At 40.6% G+C, this 17,901-nt stretch overlaps 1 protein-coding gene across 1 annotated transcript in view; it reads right to left on the reverse strand.

Moving 5' to 3' along the window:
• NBAS (NBAS subunit of NRZ tethering complex) overlaps window positions 1–17,901 on the reverse strand; it is a 394,400-nt gene that overhangs the window by 126,900 nt on the left and 249,599 nt on the right. Inside the window, exons 38-39 of the mRNA XM_026454698.1 lie at window positions 9,103–9,179; window positions 8,279–8,416 (exon numbers count right to left, since the gene is read on the reverse strand). Of these exons, the coding sequence (XP_026310483.1) occupies window positions 8,279–8,416; window positions 9,103–9,179 (215 nt within the window). The remainder of the gene's footprint in view (window positions 1–8,278; window positions 8,417–9,102; window positions 9,180–17,901) is intronic.

Genomic DNA, 17,901 nt, shown 5'->3' on the forward strand with positions numbered 1-17,901 from the left:
TTAGAAATAGTCTACCATAATGTTCTGAATTTCATCCCCTGCTGAGTTTGCTTCCCTAGTCTATAAAACTAAAGGACATGCTTCCATTTTTAACCGATTTTATCTTCTGAACACTTTTTTAAAAGAATGCTGCAAAGACCACACTTCAAAATGCATTTACAATAATTACAAAGGTAAGATATGAGGGAAAAAAATCAAGTACAGAACAATGTGCACAGCCTACTTACATCTGTCTAAAATATAGTTATATCAGTATGTACAGCCATGAACTATCTCTGGATGGATACAAATGAGAAACACTGACTTTTTATTACATACTATTTTCAACATTGAGTTTTTAGGTCACGTGTGTATTATTTTTTAAACGTAAAAATGAGTTAATTAGAACAAATGCTAGAAGAGAAAATTCTCTCGGACTGACCATTTGCTAACCATCAGTATATAAAATTAAAAGGAAAAACGCAGGTGAGGAAGCCAGCTCCATGGATCATCTGAGAGAGCTGCTGGGCTCCAGGGGGCCTCTGCTGGCTCAGGATGGTGATGCCCTTCAAGATGCACAGGCTGTGCATGGGAAATAAGCCCACAAATTCTATCAACACTTTTATTCAAGGCTAGTAATCTACCTAAGCCAGCATTCCTGCAGCGCATATCCAGGAGGTGGGAAGAGAAAATGTGAAAAGACTGTGGAATTAGAAACAAGTTGAACTGACAACTGAGTGAAAGCTAAGCTTCACTGGGTGTTATTATGTGTAGGCAACAAATTGAAACCACTTTGATTTCAATTTCCAAGATGATTCATCTAGAGTTTGTCATATTTAATTCCAAACTCAGCAGTGCTGTTTTATGCAGAGGAAGATGCTGAAAACACTCAAATAATGAACCATTAGGCAGTCAATGAAAAACTCCTATATACTTAAAACATCCAACATCCAACTATCATGTCTACCGGCGTTTCCTGCAAATCCATAAGGGTCAGAACTCGCAACTGCAAACCTGAAACCTCAAGCTGTTCTGACACACAGCACTTGACATTGACTCCTGAACTCATCTACATACCAATCAACAGTCACTGAATAACTACAGTGGGCTAGGTCTGGGGATACAGGGAGCAAGAGAATTCCTGTCTTCAAATAAGGTTGCCACACTGAGCGGAGAGAGATGTGTATCGACTGTCATCCTAAAAAGAACTGCTTCCATAGGTGCACACACAAGGAACAGAGAGAGATGGAAGGAGGCCAAGTAAGTTTCAGAGGAGGTGCCTCTGAGCTCAGACTTGCCTGCCCACAGAGGGCAGAAGGAAGAAGTATTTCAGATGGGGAACTCGATCCGCATGCACACAGAGGCACCAGAAGGGATGTTAAATTCAGAGAAAGCTAAGTTCTGAGCAGCCAGAACATAAACTTCAAAAGAAGCAGTGTCAGGAAACATGGCTGGAGGGGTAAGGAAGAGCCAGCCAGTTCACTGAGGGTCTTATCTGTCATATGCAGGATGTTACCTGGTAGACATGGAACGGCACAGGAAAATATCCTGCTGGGAATTACCCGTTAGGTTTGTGTGCCGCCAAGATCACTCACGTCTGAAAAACAGTGACACTGCTTCTTTGGAAACAAAGCTTGAGCGGCCGCTGGCCAAGTAAAAAGCAGGTAAAGCTTGTCATCCGGGGCTTTAAATGACTGGATATCACTTTCTACCAGAGTAACCCTGAGGAAGTAACCACACTTCTGAGTTGTATCTTCTATAAAGAAGATTCCTTTTCTGCAAAATGAGGTTGCTCAAAGGATCAAACAGCAGAATGAATGTGAAAGGTACTTTGGGACAGCTGTTTACAAAACTCCCACACCGGGTTCTCCTCTGCTCTTACACCACAACGATCATCAGTGCAGATGTCTGTGACCGAAGTGGGGAAAGTCTCTCCCCACCAAGTGAGCAATCAGTTTGGGAACAGACAGGAACTGGGTCTCCTCCAATTCAATTGCTGGAGACAGCGCCAGATCTGATGTCCAAGAACAGAACACACCCAGCGCAGGAGAGGGAGGAAAGCCAGAAGGCTCCGCCAGGCAGCTTATCGCACCTTCTTCCAGCAAGATGAAAAGTATTCACCTTCAAAACAATAGAACGCATGTGCTCTGACAGTGGTAAGTACAGGGGAATACAAAAGCACACGGGGAGGACCCACCCCAGCTTGGAGGACTGGAGAAAGGTTCCTGAGAGAGGTGACACCCGAACCAAGTAGCTAAGCAAAGAAATGGTGGCAAAAAGCATTGAAGGCAGAGTTTTTGGTATGGCTGCAGCACAGAAGGATGAAGTTGGAAAAACAGAGGCCGATTGTGGGATGTGCAGAACATGCTGGGGCAATGGGAGATCCTGAAGGATTCTGGGTGGAGAGGAGGATGTCTACACCTCCATTTTAGAATGACTACTCGGGCAGTTGTTCAGGGGAAAATATAAAAGTAAAAACATGAAGACAAGGTGATGTTCATGAGGCTGTCGCAGGACGTGTAGGTGAAGAACTATGGAAGACTGAATTAAGGTGAGGACATGACGTGGAGAGATGGAAACAAATGGAGAGGTGGTAACTCTCACCCACTCACTGGTGACACATCCGTCTGTCTGGAAGACATTCAGAAAGCCTTTGCATCTTGATGGGAAAAACATCCTGGATTCTCTCTAATTCTTCATTTTTCCTTTTAGACCAACAATCGGATGCTTTCCAGAGATTGCCAAGAAGCCCCTGGAGAACTAGCTGACTCATGCCCGTGTGCTATCGCAGGCTACCTGAGGGCACCTCTTTCTGTCTGGACCAGCTGAAAGGTTAGAAATCAAGTGTTCAGGCATCATCACTGGGCCCCGTGGACTTTACTGGCTTCTGTTCCCACAGGATTAATGGTGCTTCCTCAAGCAATGACTCTGAACAGCGGCTACCCTATGTTGTTGCACCCAGAAAGGGAATGGTGGTGGGTGGCTGGAACTATGCCACAGGGTGGGTAGGTAGTGTGACAACCAGGAATTAGAGGCCAAGAGCTAGCAGGAGGGCAGGAGAGCTCCAAGGAACACTTTCAAAGGAAAAGACAATTTGATAGACGTGATGGTTAATATCAAGTGTCAGCCTTCATCTTTGTCCTGTGCTGGATGCTTCCTGCCCTTGAACACGAGGCTCCAAGGTCTTCAGCTTTTGGACTCTTGGACTTACATCACTGGTTTGCTAGTGGTTCTTGGGCTTTCAGCCGCAGACTGAAGACTGTACTGTCGGATTGCCTTCTTTCAAGGTTTTGGGACTCGGACTGGCTTCCTTCCTCCTCAGCTTGCAGACTGCCTATTGTGGGAATTCATCATTGTGGGTGGTGTGAGTCAATACTGCTTAATAAACTCTCCTTCATACATAGCTATATCCTATTCCTTCTGCCGCTCTAGAGAACCCTGACAATAGAAAAATGGTGATAGAAATAAGAACGAGAGTTAATGGGCAGAGATGGTGGGTTGATAGAAGCTGGATGGAAGAAACAGAAATTGGGGTAAGAGGTAGAAAGGAATAAAAACCCAGACGTATTCTTTATACTACAATGCCAAGCTCTATGTCCTTTCGAGTAGGTTCTCTAATGCTGAATTGATAAAAGGTACACAAAATATAAGACCTGGAAATAAAACACTTTCCACCAAGTGGAAAGAACTGTAGGAACACAGAAGCAGAAACCAAGATAAACACACCTTCACTTTGAACCCTTATCCTTCAGTATTTTGCTTTATTTCTTGGCGAGCTTTAGTTGTTTCCTGCAGAGTGACTGCAGTATGTGGATTTGGAAAGAGTAGTGGCCAGATATGAAAGGTGGGATGGAATGAAACTGTTTTCTCCTGACTCATCTGTGTCACAAACAATACATGCACTAGGACTTTTCTTTTTATTTTGGTATAAAGTAATTTACTATCAGGGAAAACAAGAAAAATATAAGTTGTACTACAACTTTCCTCCAAGAGAACTACTTTAATGAAAGAAATGAAACTGAAGATTATAGCCCAAAATGTGGCTGTGCAGCCAGTTTTTCGGCTTTCTTAAAAGCTGTAACTTGTTGTCTATCCCACATCCATCTTCAGTTCTCTAGTTTGCTGCCAGTCTAATCCACATTTACTTAACTGTCCCATACAGATTTAGAGCAAGCAGCAAGGTCTTGAGGTCCGGCACCATGCCATAGTCATCTTCCAACCCCAAGGCTCAGGAGCAGGTATGGCACATGAGGGATGCTTAATGACTGACAGCTGACTGATGGAGTGGCTGACACGGTTAGGTTTGTGTCCCCACCCAACTCTCATCTTGAATTATAATCCCCATAATCCTGATGTGTCAAATGAAAGAGCAGGTGGAGATAATTGAATCATGAGGGTGGTTTCCCCCACGCCGTTCTCATGGTAATGAGTGAGTTCTCACAAGATCTGATGGTTTTATAAAGGGGATTTTCCTGCTTTGTTCAGCACTTCTCCTTCCTGCCACCTTGTGAAGAAACTGCCTTGCTTCCCTTTTGCCTTCTGTCATGACTGAAAGTTTCCTGAGGCCTCCCTAGCCATGCTGAATTGTGAGTCAATTAAAATCCTTTCCAGTCTCAGTTAGTTCTTTATAGCAGTATAAAAACAGACTAAAACAGTAAATTAATACTGCAGAAAGCAGGGTGCTGCTATAAAGATACCCGAAATGTGAAAGCAACTTTGGAACTAGGCAACAGGCAGAGGTTGGAATAGTTTGGAGGGCTCAGAAGAAGACAGAAAGATGTGGAAGGGTTTAGAAGTTCCTAGAGACTTGTTGAATGACGTTGACCAAAATGCTGACAGCGATATGGACAATGAAGTCCAGGTTGAGGTAGTCTCAGATGGAGATTAGGAACTTGCTGGGGACAAAGGCAACTCTTGCTATTCTTTAGCAAAGAGACTGGTGGCATTTTGCCCCTGCCCTAGAGACCTGTAGAACTTTGCTTGAGAGAGATGATTTAGGGTATCTGGTGGAAGAAATTTCTAAGAAGCAAATCATTCAAAAGGTGACTTGGATGCTCTTAAAAGCAATCAGTTTTATGCATTCACAAAAAGAGATGGTTTGGAATTGGAACTCATGTTTAAAAGGGAAGCAGAGCATAGTTACTTCTAGGAAGTAACTCACTTGCTTTTGATTTTACAGACTCATAGGCAGAAGGGACTTGCCTTGTCTCAGATAAGCCTTTGGACTTCGACTTTTGGGTTAATGCTGGAATGAATTAAGATTCTGGGGAACTGTTGGGAAGGCATGATTGGTCTTGAAATGTGAAAGGGACATGAGATTTGGGAGAGGCCAGAGGCAGAATGATATGGTTAGGCTTTGTGTCCCTACCCAAATTTCATCTTGAATTATAACCCCCATAATCCCCATGTGTCAAGGGAGAGGCCAGGTGGAGGTAACTGGATCATGAGGGAGGTTTACCCCAAGCTGCTCTCATGAGATCTGATGGTTTTATAAGGGGCTCTTCCCCCTTTGCTTGGCATTTCTCTTTCCTGCCATTTTGTGAAGAAGGTGCCTTGGTTCCCCCTCACCTTCCTCCATGATTGTAAGTTTCCTGAGGCCTCCCCAGCCACGCTGAACTGTGAGTTAATTAAATCTCTTTCCTTTATAAATTACTCAGTCTTGAGGGAATTTTATTTTTTTATTTTCTTTTTATTTATTTATTTTTTTTTGAGATGGAATTCCACTCTTGTCACCCAGGCCAGAATGCAATGGGGCAATCTCGGCTCACTGCAACCTCTGCTTCCTAGATTCAAGCGATTCTCCTGCCTCAGCCTCCCCAGTAGTTGGGATTACAGGTGCCCACCACCATGCCCAGCTAATTTTTGTATTTTTAGTAGAGGCGAGGTTTCACCATGTTGACCAGGCTGGTCTCAAACTCCTGACTTCAAGTGATCAACCTGCCTCGGCCTCCCGAAGTGCTGTGATTACAGGAATAAGCCACTGTGCCTGGCCTGGGAAGTTCTTTATAGCAGTATGAAAATGGACAAATATAGTGGCCTTACAATCTTACATATTCAGGAAAGGTACAGCATGGGGTAGGCAAACAGTAGGACCTTAATATAAATGATATAGTTGGAATGGAAGAGTGAGATCTAATTTCGGCACCGGCATCCCAGTTCAATGACATCCACTTAGAGACCTCAGTCAAATATATTTGATAACTCAACTGACTTTTAGGGAGAAAAAATTCAAGTTTACCATATGCATTTGGTCAAAGTAAAGCTTTGTTGTGTTTCAACGTACTTAGAGTTTTAGAGGAAATTATTTAGTACTTGTGTACGCACATAGCGCTAATGAAAAGATAAGAGTAAAACAAATTTGCCAAATTTCCACTTAATCACTTCAGTCCCTTAATTTATAACACATATTAATGCATGTTTCTTATTTCACATAAAACCATACCTGAGATGTAAAAAAAAAAAAAAAAAAAAAATACAAAATTACTAGAGTATAGTAAAGTTATATAAAATAAGCATCTGTATAAAGCAGCAGTAGCTACCAAAGAACAAAAAAAAAAAACCACGATTCCCAAAACAAAGTAACACCTTAGGTGAGCTGGTTAAAAGAATAAAGCATTCCTGTTTCTTGTCCAAATGCTGACATGAGAATAAAACTATGCCCATAACCAATACACACCCAATAGTGATGGTGTCCGGGGAGAGTCACCTGTTATGGATGGCCTTTCCACGTGTCTTGTTGTAAATAAACACTGATGGATGAAAGCCTATCTATCACCACAAATGGAAGGTTTTCACATCATTCTAGTTCTTAGATATGATTTGGAAGGTTGAGGCAGCTAGAACTTTGACAGACACATGAAATTATTTCCTTACATAAAACATAAGACCTGGAAATAGAGTAAGCTTTCTACAATGTGGAAGAACTATAAGAACATAGAAACCAAGCTAAACACATCTTTACTTTAACCCTTATCTTTCAGTATTCTGCTTTATTTCTTTGCCAGTTTTAAGTGTGGAAATCTTAAATAGACTTTTTTTTTTTTTTTTTTTTTGAGGCAGAGTCTCACTCTGTTGCCCAGGCTTGAGTGCAGTGGCATGATCTCGGCTCACTGCAAGCTCTGCCTCCTGGGTTCATGCTATTCTCCTGCCTCCCGAGCAGCTGGGACTACAGGAGTCCGCACCACGCCTGGCTAATTTTTTTGTATTTGTAGTAGAGACGGGTTTTCACCGTGTTAGCCAGGATGGTCTAGATCTCCTGACCTCATGATCTGCCTGCCTCCGCCTCCCAAAGTGCCAGGATTACAGGCATGAGCCGCTGCGCCTGGCCAAACAGGCTTTCTTATAGAGTGACTGCACTATCTGAGTTTGGAAAGAGTGATGGCGAGATACGAAAGGTGGGATAGAATTGAACGATTTTCTCCTAACTTACCCAGTCAAAAATAGTACATGCTTTGGGACTTTTCATTTTGACATAAAGTAATTTCCTATCAGGCAAAACAGGAAAAATACAAGTTGTATTAGAATTTGTTTGGGGTTGGGAAAGGAGGACTCTTGCCTCGATAAAATCTGAACCTTGGATTTATGCACACAGTGGATTATAAAGTCTAATCAATTTAATTATCTACTCTTAAAATGATCCAATACAAAAATTAGATAATTTCGCAATGCTGATAATTAAAACTGGTCTGTCTATACAAGTACTTGGAAGGATTTTCCAGTGGCATCTGCAATACTTTTGTCTCCACAAAAGAAGACACATGTAACGTGAGACCATGTTTACCTGCTTTCACTTGGAAATTAACAACAAAGTTACATAAAAGCTGTCTGAGGCTTATGGCAAGTAGGAATAATATGTTTCAACATTCTGTCTGTACAACTGACTACTCTCATACCTCTGGCTTAAAAAAAATAAAGTGCAGTATTGCTCAAAGAATTATGTTGCCTACTTTCCTAAGTTAGGCACAGCCATCTTCCTTTTAGAAAGTCAGTTAAACAAACAGTTGTCCATTTTGCCTTTCCTACTACTTTAGTCATTCCTAACTAAGAACTTAGTAAAATTAAGTAAATGAAAGAAAAGTTAGAGGGAGGAATCAATATTCACAATAAATATTAAACTCTACTTACTGATGCCTGGAAAAGCAACTTCGTTGAATACAGAAAAGCCAAGGGCTGCCTGCCACTTGGAATACATTCTTGATACAAACACGATCAGTTCCTCCAAAAATTAAACACGTGTTTTGAGCATTTTAGAAAAGGCTTAACTCTGCTCATTAATAAGATGGAAATCATGAAGACTCACTCTGTAAAGAGGATGGCACTTGTCCCTGAAACATGGAGCCAATCGGGCATAGATCTGGAGGCTATAGTAATACGCTGCCAGTTGGAGAGATAATGCAGACGGGGACTGCTTTTCAAAGCACCGGTTAGCATCTAACACCTAGGAGGGAACATGTTAGAATTAACTCAGCTGAAAGGAAATTAAGAAGATCATTATAAACCATTACATTTCTAGTCATTCCTGCAGATTTTTCACCCAAAGTTCCTATTATATCAACTCAAGTTCAAGATCAACTTAATAATAACTACATTAAAAATCATAAGGCAGGCTGGGCGCGGTGGCTCAAGCCTGTAATCCTAGCACTTTGGGAGGCCGAGACGGGCGGATCACGAGGTCAGGAGATCGAGACCATCCTAGCTAACACGGTGAAACCCCGTCTCTACTAAAAATACAAAAAATTAGCCGGGTGCAGTGGCGGGCGCCTGTAGTCCCAGCTACTCTGGAGGCTGAGGCAGGAGAATGACGTAAACCCAGGAGGCGGAGCTTGCCGTGAGCCAAGATCCAGGCACTGCACTCCAGCCTGGGCGACAGAGCGAGACTCCGTCTCAAAAAAAAAAAAAAATCATAAGGCACTACAAAGCATATCCTATGCAATAAAAGTGGATGTAAAGAACGACATTTAAGCTAACTGTAGAATTGACTCTCTAGATACTGACCAGGATCCTTTATTACCTAAGAACTAAGAGGAGGAAATGACATGCAATAAACAATGTTACTGATAAAAATTCACAGTATACATTTTTCATTTATCATTTTTAAGTTCTTCATTGGTAAGGCAAACTTACCTGTGGTAAGGCAAGAAGATAAGCAAGAGCCAAGGTCATGTCATTTGGCAAGGCTTCACTTGCCAGTTGCAAGAGAACTGAATGCAGAAAAAGAAACATTATTTTACTGAGGTTGCATATGATACTCATTAAGTGCCATGGTTTCAGCTCTATAAGATTTCAACAAATAGTTTGTGGCAGAGACCTTTTATGAAAGTCTGTTCAGCATCATCTAAACACAGATCACATGGAACCGTGTTAAATAGTAACTTTGCCTTAATTCAGAAAAAGCATACTGTCAGTTATTTATACATGAGGAAATTCTGTCAGGGCAGCTGCAAAGGCTAAGTGCAAAGACATGAGAGAGGCTGGTTTCCTAGAGCTGGGTCTTTCAGTTTTAAAGATGCAGACTATGCTACAAGATTGTGTATCAATGTTAGCTAATACGGAGGGTGATAATATGAGTACTAAAGATCAGAGCAATAAAATAGCGTCAGGAGTGCAAATTTAGGGTAAATCTTTTGATTACTACAATGACGATAATGTGATTTTGTTCCTTCCAAAACACCCCTCTTCATGATGCTCCACAAAAAGAAAATCAGTCTTTTGTTTTGCTTGTGTATCTTAAAATATCCCAGCCATTAAAAACTTTTCTTTTTCACATAATTTTTACACAAACCACAACTTGCCAATGTCATAGCTTTAACGTAAGAGCATGCATTGCCAATACAGTCTGTGTTTGTACACAGTTTGTTTCAATAAGGATGTATCCTATTCATTTAGGATCTCAGTAGCAAATACTAGGTAGTCATATGTAATCACAATATGAATTCTTTATTTTTAAAAAACACACTCTCATGATCGACACTAATGCCGATCACGGTGGGAGGGTGAGGAGGAACCTACAAATGGCTCAAGTGTCGGAGGCTGACCCAGAACTCAAAATTTCCTGTGGGTGATTCACAAAGAAAATCTGCTGTGTCTTCCCCACTGTATATCTACAAAGGGGAACATCAGTTCTCCAAATATTCATTTCCTACATGCTATCCAAACCTTATGAACCAAATGGACCACCAGTCAGCCTCAGCTCCTGCAAGGAATCATACAGCTTTAGAGATATTTTGTAATCAAAAGCTATTTATTTCAAGGTCTACTTCCAAATTTATTCCTTCACTCAATATCAGCAAGAACCTTCTTTGAACCAGACACTGCCTTATGAATTAGAATCTTTTCAAGAATAAAAAGGCTCTAAAGAAATAATTCAAAATACTATTCAAAGGGCCCGAACCAAATTTTGTACAACCTATTATAATATCAAAGAAAACACAGCTGGGCATGGGGGTTCATGCCTGTAATCCCAACACTTTAGGAGACCAAAGTGGGAAGATCGGTTGAGTCCAGGAGTTTGAAAACAGCCTGGACAACACCGTGAGACCCCATCTCTACAAAAAATTAAAAAAAAAAACAGATGGGCAATGGTGGGATATGCCTATAGTCCCAGCTACTCAGGAGGCTGAGGTGGGAGGATCACTTGAGCCCAGGAGGTTGATGCTGCAGCGAGCTATGATTGTGCCACTGCACTGCCTGGATGACAGAACAAGACCCTGTCTAAATAAGAAAGAAAGGAGAAGGAGAAGGAGAAGGAGAAGGAGAAGAGAGAAGAGAGAAGAAGAAAGAAGAAAAAAAAGAAAGAGGAGGAGGAGGAGGAGGAGGGGAGGGGTGGGAGGCAGGAGCAGTAAGAGGAGAAGGAGAAAAAAGAAGAAGGAGAAGAAAAAAGAAGAGGAGGGGGAGGAAGAGGAGGAAGAAGAGGGGGAGAGGAGGAGGAGGAGAATCGGTGAATACACCCCAGAAGACTAACAAATGAAGAATGAAGGTGTTAAGCTATAAATTTTTGATACCAGAAAGAGAAAGCATGTAGAAACTGCTGAAAATTCTAAACTAATTGAGAAGGATTTACTTAGATCCTAGAAATAACATACTACACAAATACACAACACACACACACACACACACACACGGCTGCCTACTTGACTTATTGCTACCTTACATATTCTATTATTTGATAGCTGCCTAACAGTCCTTCAGGATCCTTATTTTGAGAGAAAAATAATTCTATTTTATAAACTAATAATTCTTCTCTGTTAATTTTATTTCTTATAGTCATTTAAAAGGTGGACTTCAATTGCAACCTCACCTAGTTTTTTTCCCACTCCATTTTAATTTTCTTCAGATACTCCCTTCTTCAGACACAAAAGAGGCCAATTTTCAAACAAGCATATCTGAACCCACTCATCAAACTTAGCACTGTCTCTTCAAAGGAGCCCTCAGGAGCCCTTATTTCAGGTGTGTGGTTGTTTCTCCAGGTTGGAGACCTTCTTTCTTGGAGTTGTAGTTGGAACCAATCTCAGGCCCACTTAGGAGATGAAGTCCTATTACAGTCTTCCAGTCACATCTAACTTTTTATCATAACATCAACTCAACCTTTCCCTTCATTTAATATCCATTTGCTCATTTCCAAAACACAAAGCACCCTCAAGGGATAAAAATATGTAACCACTGAAGATATTCCAAATAATATGCTACAGGCTCGAGGAAAATCCCAAAACAAAAACAACCCAACAAAAACCAGCAATGATGATATCATTGCAATAAATGCATAATCCCCAGGAAATGTCTTTGAAGGCGAGAATTTTCATTTAGATAGGTAAGTTCCAGTAGGTTTATTTTTGAAATAGTTATATCATAGACCAAACTCACAAAATGGTCACCAACATTTTTTGAACATACATAATTGAATATAAGGCTTACAGCAGGCAAAAAAGAAAATACACAGTTAATTTTCATGAGCTCAAAGTAACGACAAAAATCACACTCATAAAGTTGTCCAAAGGGTCATCAATGTTAGTTTTACTAAGTGGTGAAAATCATCACCCTAAAATACAGATGTTTGTTCCAAGTGAATAATATGGACATAGACTTTACTTCATAAATACAACTATTTATGAATCTTCTTGTTGTTGTTGTTGTCTTTTTTACACTGCTTTGACATGGTTGGGGGCCTTGTTAATCCTGGAGAGACTTCCCCCCCCCAGGTCTAGCTAATCCCTACAGAGTAAAATAACTTGCCTGTGAGCACACATCTGACATGCAAACAAACCAATCACAGCCCATACGTTGAACCACCTCCCCTATCTTGGCTTTTCTACTCCAAGACGCAATAATCCTCTGTTTTAATCACTCCACAGCAAGGTAACTAAACAATCAGAGACCACCCCTACATTCCAGAGCCCACCCAAATTATCCATACAATTCAATCTCCAATTTGCCCAAGCTTGCCTACACTGCCTCGCATATTACTTCCCATGAAACCCAGGCCCTCACCCACGCTTTCCCCTGGCTCCTTCTGCCTCGAAACCACCAGGATGCTTCCCCACCTGGGTGTGTCCTGCCTTCCATTTTTAGGGATCTGTGTATATAAACTTCCTCCTTCGTGACAATCGTTTCCATGTCTGTGTGTCTGACCAATATCCAAATAAAACCAAAATCCCAGGCATGTTTTAGAACAACAACTACAACAAAATCTATTAAATATATAATGAATCTCTTGACTACAAAATCAAACAGAATGATACAGCAGGAAGGAAACCACTGTCAGAACCAGAAAGTCCTGGGATCAAAGCTTAGGTCAACTGATTGACTACATAATATTGAGTTATAGAATTCAGAATGTTTTGGACTTTAGGAGGTTGTACTATATACATATCATGTATTACATGACACCCTAAGTATGGTGTGGGAACACCCAATAATCAAAGACATTAATATCTCTGCTGCAAAACATTTGAATACTTATATTAAGTGAGATAAGCAGACTATAAAGTAGCCTCATGTCAGTTTAGTTCAGGTTTTGATGCCAAACAAATTATAAAAATCTTTCTGGTTTTCAGAGTATTTTGCATTTGGGGTCTGAAGCATATTTGCTTCCAATGTAAATGAGGATTAAATGAAGTAAAGTATGCAAAGTGCAGAGCATCACTCTAGCACACAGAAAGTACCCAGTAGGTTCCCTCCATCCCTCTATAAATCACAGGCTTGAGTAAACAAATTCTTTTATTCAGTTATAACATGTTTTCATTTCCTCCTAAAAATGATTGATAAAAGGTTCTTCCAATAACAACCACAGTGCAACAGAGAGTTATTTCCATTTTATATAAATCACAATTATTAATAAATTAACGATTGCATTTAAGCAAAAATACTAATTTCACCAAGAAGCAAGAGCAGACTTATATAGTCACACCTGATGAGCTGATACACATCTGTTACCTTGTTTCCTGTGGCTTAGCTGCTTCTCAATGAGCACTCGGCAATCGTTTGAATTAGTTCCCCTTCACAACCTCTCTATGGAAGAAGTTAGATGTTTTCCTCAACTTACAAGAGAGGATTTAGAGTCACAGTAACTTTTTTATTTCCCTAGTGCCAACACACAAACAAATCACCACAGTGTTAGAAAAGAATTCTCCCCTTGATAACTCTCCACTCTGACAACCTCCACAGTCCCCTTTCTTTTCACTGCTAACCTTACCAATGAGTGGTCTGCCCCACTGCACCCATTACCTTGACACTCACTTTTTCCTTAAGTACTTCCATCCCTGGGTCCCAACTAATACAATCTCCAAAGGTCACCAAACCCAAGGTCTTTTCTCTCTTAAATCTCACTGTAGCACTAGGCACTCCCAGATAGGCCTGCCTTTGGCTTCAAAGACACTGAGTTCTCTTGTACCTGTTCCTCAGATGATCCTCCTCTATGTGTGTCACCAGATCTTCATCCTTGATCGTTCAATGTGAGTAATCAGTTAGGTCAGTTCAACACTGTCTCTTAATCCCACCTTACATCCCCAACTAGAGAATTCCACTACATTCTTTTTTTTTCCTTCCTTTTTAAAAAGATGGGGTCTCAGTCTATTGCCCAGGCTGCAGTGGAATGGGACAATCTTGGCTCACTAAAGCCTCAAAATCTGGGCTCAAGTGAACCTCCTGCCTCAGCCTCCCATGTAGCTAGAATGACAGGCATGTGCCACCACACCAGACTATCTCTTAAAAATTTTTTTGTAGAGACAAAAAAAAATGTTCATGTTGCCGAAGCTGGTCTTCAACTGATGGCCTCAAGTGATCCTCCTGCCTCAAATTCTCAAAGTGCTGGGATTACGGGCATGAGCTACCATGCCCAGTCTCAATTCTATTCTTAAATTCAACTGGTACCCTGGTCTATTTTCCCACTATTCAGGTTTGAACCATCTCACAAGACCGGCCTTATCAACTCCTTGTTGGACACTGCCATTCAAATGCTACCTCAAATTAATCATTCTTTACCCAATATCTTTCATATTTCTAAAATAGTACCTTATTTTCCCAATAAACTGAACTTAATACCACAGAGTCATCTTGGACTTCATCCTCTCCTCTGCTGCCAGCACTTGGTTCCTCATCAAATCCAACTGAATAATTTTGAAAGAACTCTCTCACACATACTTTCTATTTTCACTGCCACAAACTCTAGGCTGTAATTGTTGAAAAATTAGACCCTTTCAACAGCCCCCCAATGCTGTTCTACCTGATGCCATCAGTCTTTCTCCTTCCAGCACTTTCTTAAAATAGCAGTTTCATATTAATTTTACTCAAGCACTGAGTAATTTGTGTCATTCTCTAGCTTAGAGAAAGAATCTTCCTTAGTTTCCCATTCCCTAAAAAACGAAAGTTAACATTTCCTATTGAGCATTTAAAGTCTCCATAAATATGGGCCAACCTTAATTTGTGGTTTTAATTTGCCATTAAACCCACCCTGTATGTCAACCAAATCAGTCTGTTATCCAAACTCTCTGCCTGTGCTCATGCCATTGCTTTGTATAACAAAAATAATATAATTGATCTAAAACACAAATACCTATAATTTAAAAAATATATGCTCTGACTGAGTAAAACATGAAGTAGGTGTTTTACATCACTTAGCTCTAAGTGTCTCAAAAATCCTGCAAGGAGATAGTATTATCTTGTTTTTACACAGGCTTGGAAGCTTACGTATCTCTGCCAAACTCAGAAAGGCAGTTCATCTGTAAAGACAGGAAACAAAAGATCCAAAATAAGATCATATCTTTCTCGATCAGTACCTATCAGGCTATTGACAAGGTTACGCTATGACAAACAATTAACATACGCCATTTTAAGAATGTGAATGAAGATATTCTTAGGATAAATTCCTATAAGTAGAGCTACTAGGTCGAACAATACACACAACTGCAATTTTCATTGCTACTGCCATGTGGTTTTTAAATTCTCACTTTAAGCATCTCCTCATTTCAGCATCTCCTCCAGAAATGCTGCTGAGCTTGCACAGCTCACTCACCCGAACATCCATGAGGTCTAACTCCCTAGGGACTTCTTCACATCTATTTCAACCACCACAGCCAGCTGCAGAATGAGCAAAATTCTCTTGACCAGTTAAAGACTTCATTCATGAGTTGACTCCTCAGAATTAATCCTAAGCAAAAGGCTCTCTGGCTTTCTATTACCCTTTCTGGGAAACTATGACTCAGACTTTAACCACACATCACCTGGTGAACTCCAGTGAAATCCACAATAGTAATTCTATTTAAATTCTTCAGTGATTGGGTTATATTATCCAGACAGCCCTCCTACAGATTCAAACTGTGAACTCAAATATTAAAAGGCCAGGCCTGGTGGCTCATTCCTGTAATCCCAGCACTTTGGGAGGCTGAGATGGGTGGATCACTTGAAGCCAGGAGTTCGAGACCAGCTTGGCCAAGCCAAGATGGTGAAACCCCATCACTATTAAAAATACAAAAAAATCGTATCTGGACATGATGGCATGCACCTGTAGTTCCAGCTACTTGGGAGGCTGAGGCATGAGATTTGCTTGAACCTGGGAGGCAGAGACTGCAGTGCGCCAAGATTACACCACTGCACTCTGGCCTGGGCAACAAAGAGAGACTCCAACACAAAACAAACAAACAACAACAACAATAACAAACAAGTATTAAAAGTCACTGGATAGGTACCTAAAGCAAATAGAAACTGGAGGATGGCTGCCATTTGAAAGAATGAATGGTGAGTTTCCCATCTTTACAGCTTCAATCCTGAGGGCAAGCTACTGCCCGTGACATGTTGGGCAGGCAAAACTCAGAGAGAAAACCTGCAGTCTTGAAAAACTACAGCCCAGAAAATCCACAACAGCTGAAAGTAAGAGATTCTGGTGGTCCCTTATAAAACTAAATAAACCCGTAATATTTGACACAGCAATTCTACCATTAAAATTTACCTAAGAGAAATGAAGACACATGTCCACAAAAACACTTGTATGAGAGTTCACAGCAGCTTTTTAAAAAACAACACCATAAGCTGAAAGACCTCAGGTATCCTTTAACAGGAGTGTGGATGAACAGTTTTACATGCATACAATGAACTACTACTCGATACTTTAAAACAAAAACACAAACCTACTGATGGATGCAACATAGATGAATCTCAAAAACTTTCGCTTTAAGTGCTATACAAAGTAATACTATATGAGTGCATTTAATGAATTCTAGAACAATCAAAACTAATCTACAGTGGGGAAAAAATCAGAGCATGGGGTGCCCTGTAGGAAGTGTGGGTTGGGCGTGTGCTGAGAAGAGGATGAGACTTCCTAGGGTGGCAGTAAGGTTCTGCATCGTGACAGGAGTGAGAGTTACCCAGGTGCTGCACTTGTCAGAATCTCTACAATCGTACAACTAAGATTTTTGTAATTCACTGTAAATTTTAAAACATACAAAGGTAAAAAAATACTCTAGTTAAAGATATGCAGTGTAGTGTCCAGAGGTGAAGTTTACTGATGTCTGTGATTTACTTTGAAATGCATCAAAAAAGAAGTTGGGTTTGGTTGATGAAGAGAGGGGTGGAGAAATATAGGTACAGTAAATGTGGCAATATTAATTGGAAGGTACACGGGAGTGTACGGGAGTGAACGGAGAATGAACAGGAGTGAACGAGAGTTCACTGTAGAATTATTTCAACTTTACTGTGAATTTTAAATTTTGTCAACAAAAATGCTGGGGAAGAAAAGAGAAAGAAATCCTCCCTGAAAACCATGTCAAATGCTTAAGCTCCCTGTCCGTTACTTATTCCCCAAAGGGGGTTCCCTAGAAGACGCTTCTGGACAAGTTATATATGCCTGGTCTCCAGCACTGCACTTGGGCAGCTGAGTTTCTGGCCACATTAAACCCATGGCCTCCCAGCTGCTTCAAGAATGGAAGAATCTCAAGCATCAAGTATACTGTTCTCCATATGACTTGAGATGGAAAGCAAAGGAATCGCTCTTCTTGAATCCCTAACACAATTGTTGTTGAAGTTATCTCATGAATTTTTTTCTCCTACACAATAATTCCAGGCATTAATCTCTATAACCCAAGTGCCTAGCCCAGGGCTCTCCTAACTAACATTAATTGTAGGGAACTGATGGGGACAGTGGAGAACATGAGTCTCCACTCTACCCCTGGGCATCAAAACTGTCTCAGTAGCCCTCACCCAGACTCAGAGATTCTAATGAAGTAGAAATCAAAACCCATATTGGAAGCTTCTTAGCCTTGGACTCTACAAACCATATGAAGCAATATTTGACAAAATATTTAGAGAAGATGGTAAGTAAGTTTTGCTGGGATGCACAACATGTAATATTGGCTAGAGACTGAATTACAGGGACTTTGCCATTAAACATTAAATAAATAAATAAATAAATAAATAAATAAATAAATAAATAAATAA

This window comes from Piliocolobus tephrosceles, chromosome 15 (genome assembly GCF_002776525.5).
Source record: "Piliocolobus tephrosceles isolate RC106 chromosome 15, ASM277652v3, whole genome shotgun sequence".
Taxonomy (NCBI): Eukaryota; Metazoa; Chordata; class Mammalia; order Primates; family Cercopithecidae; genus Piliocolobus; species Piliocolobus tephrosceles.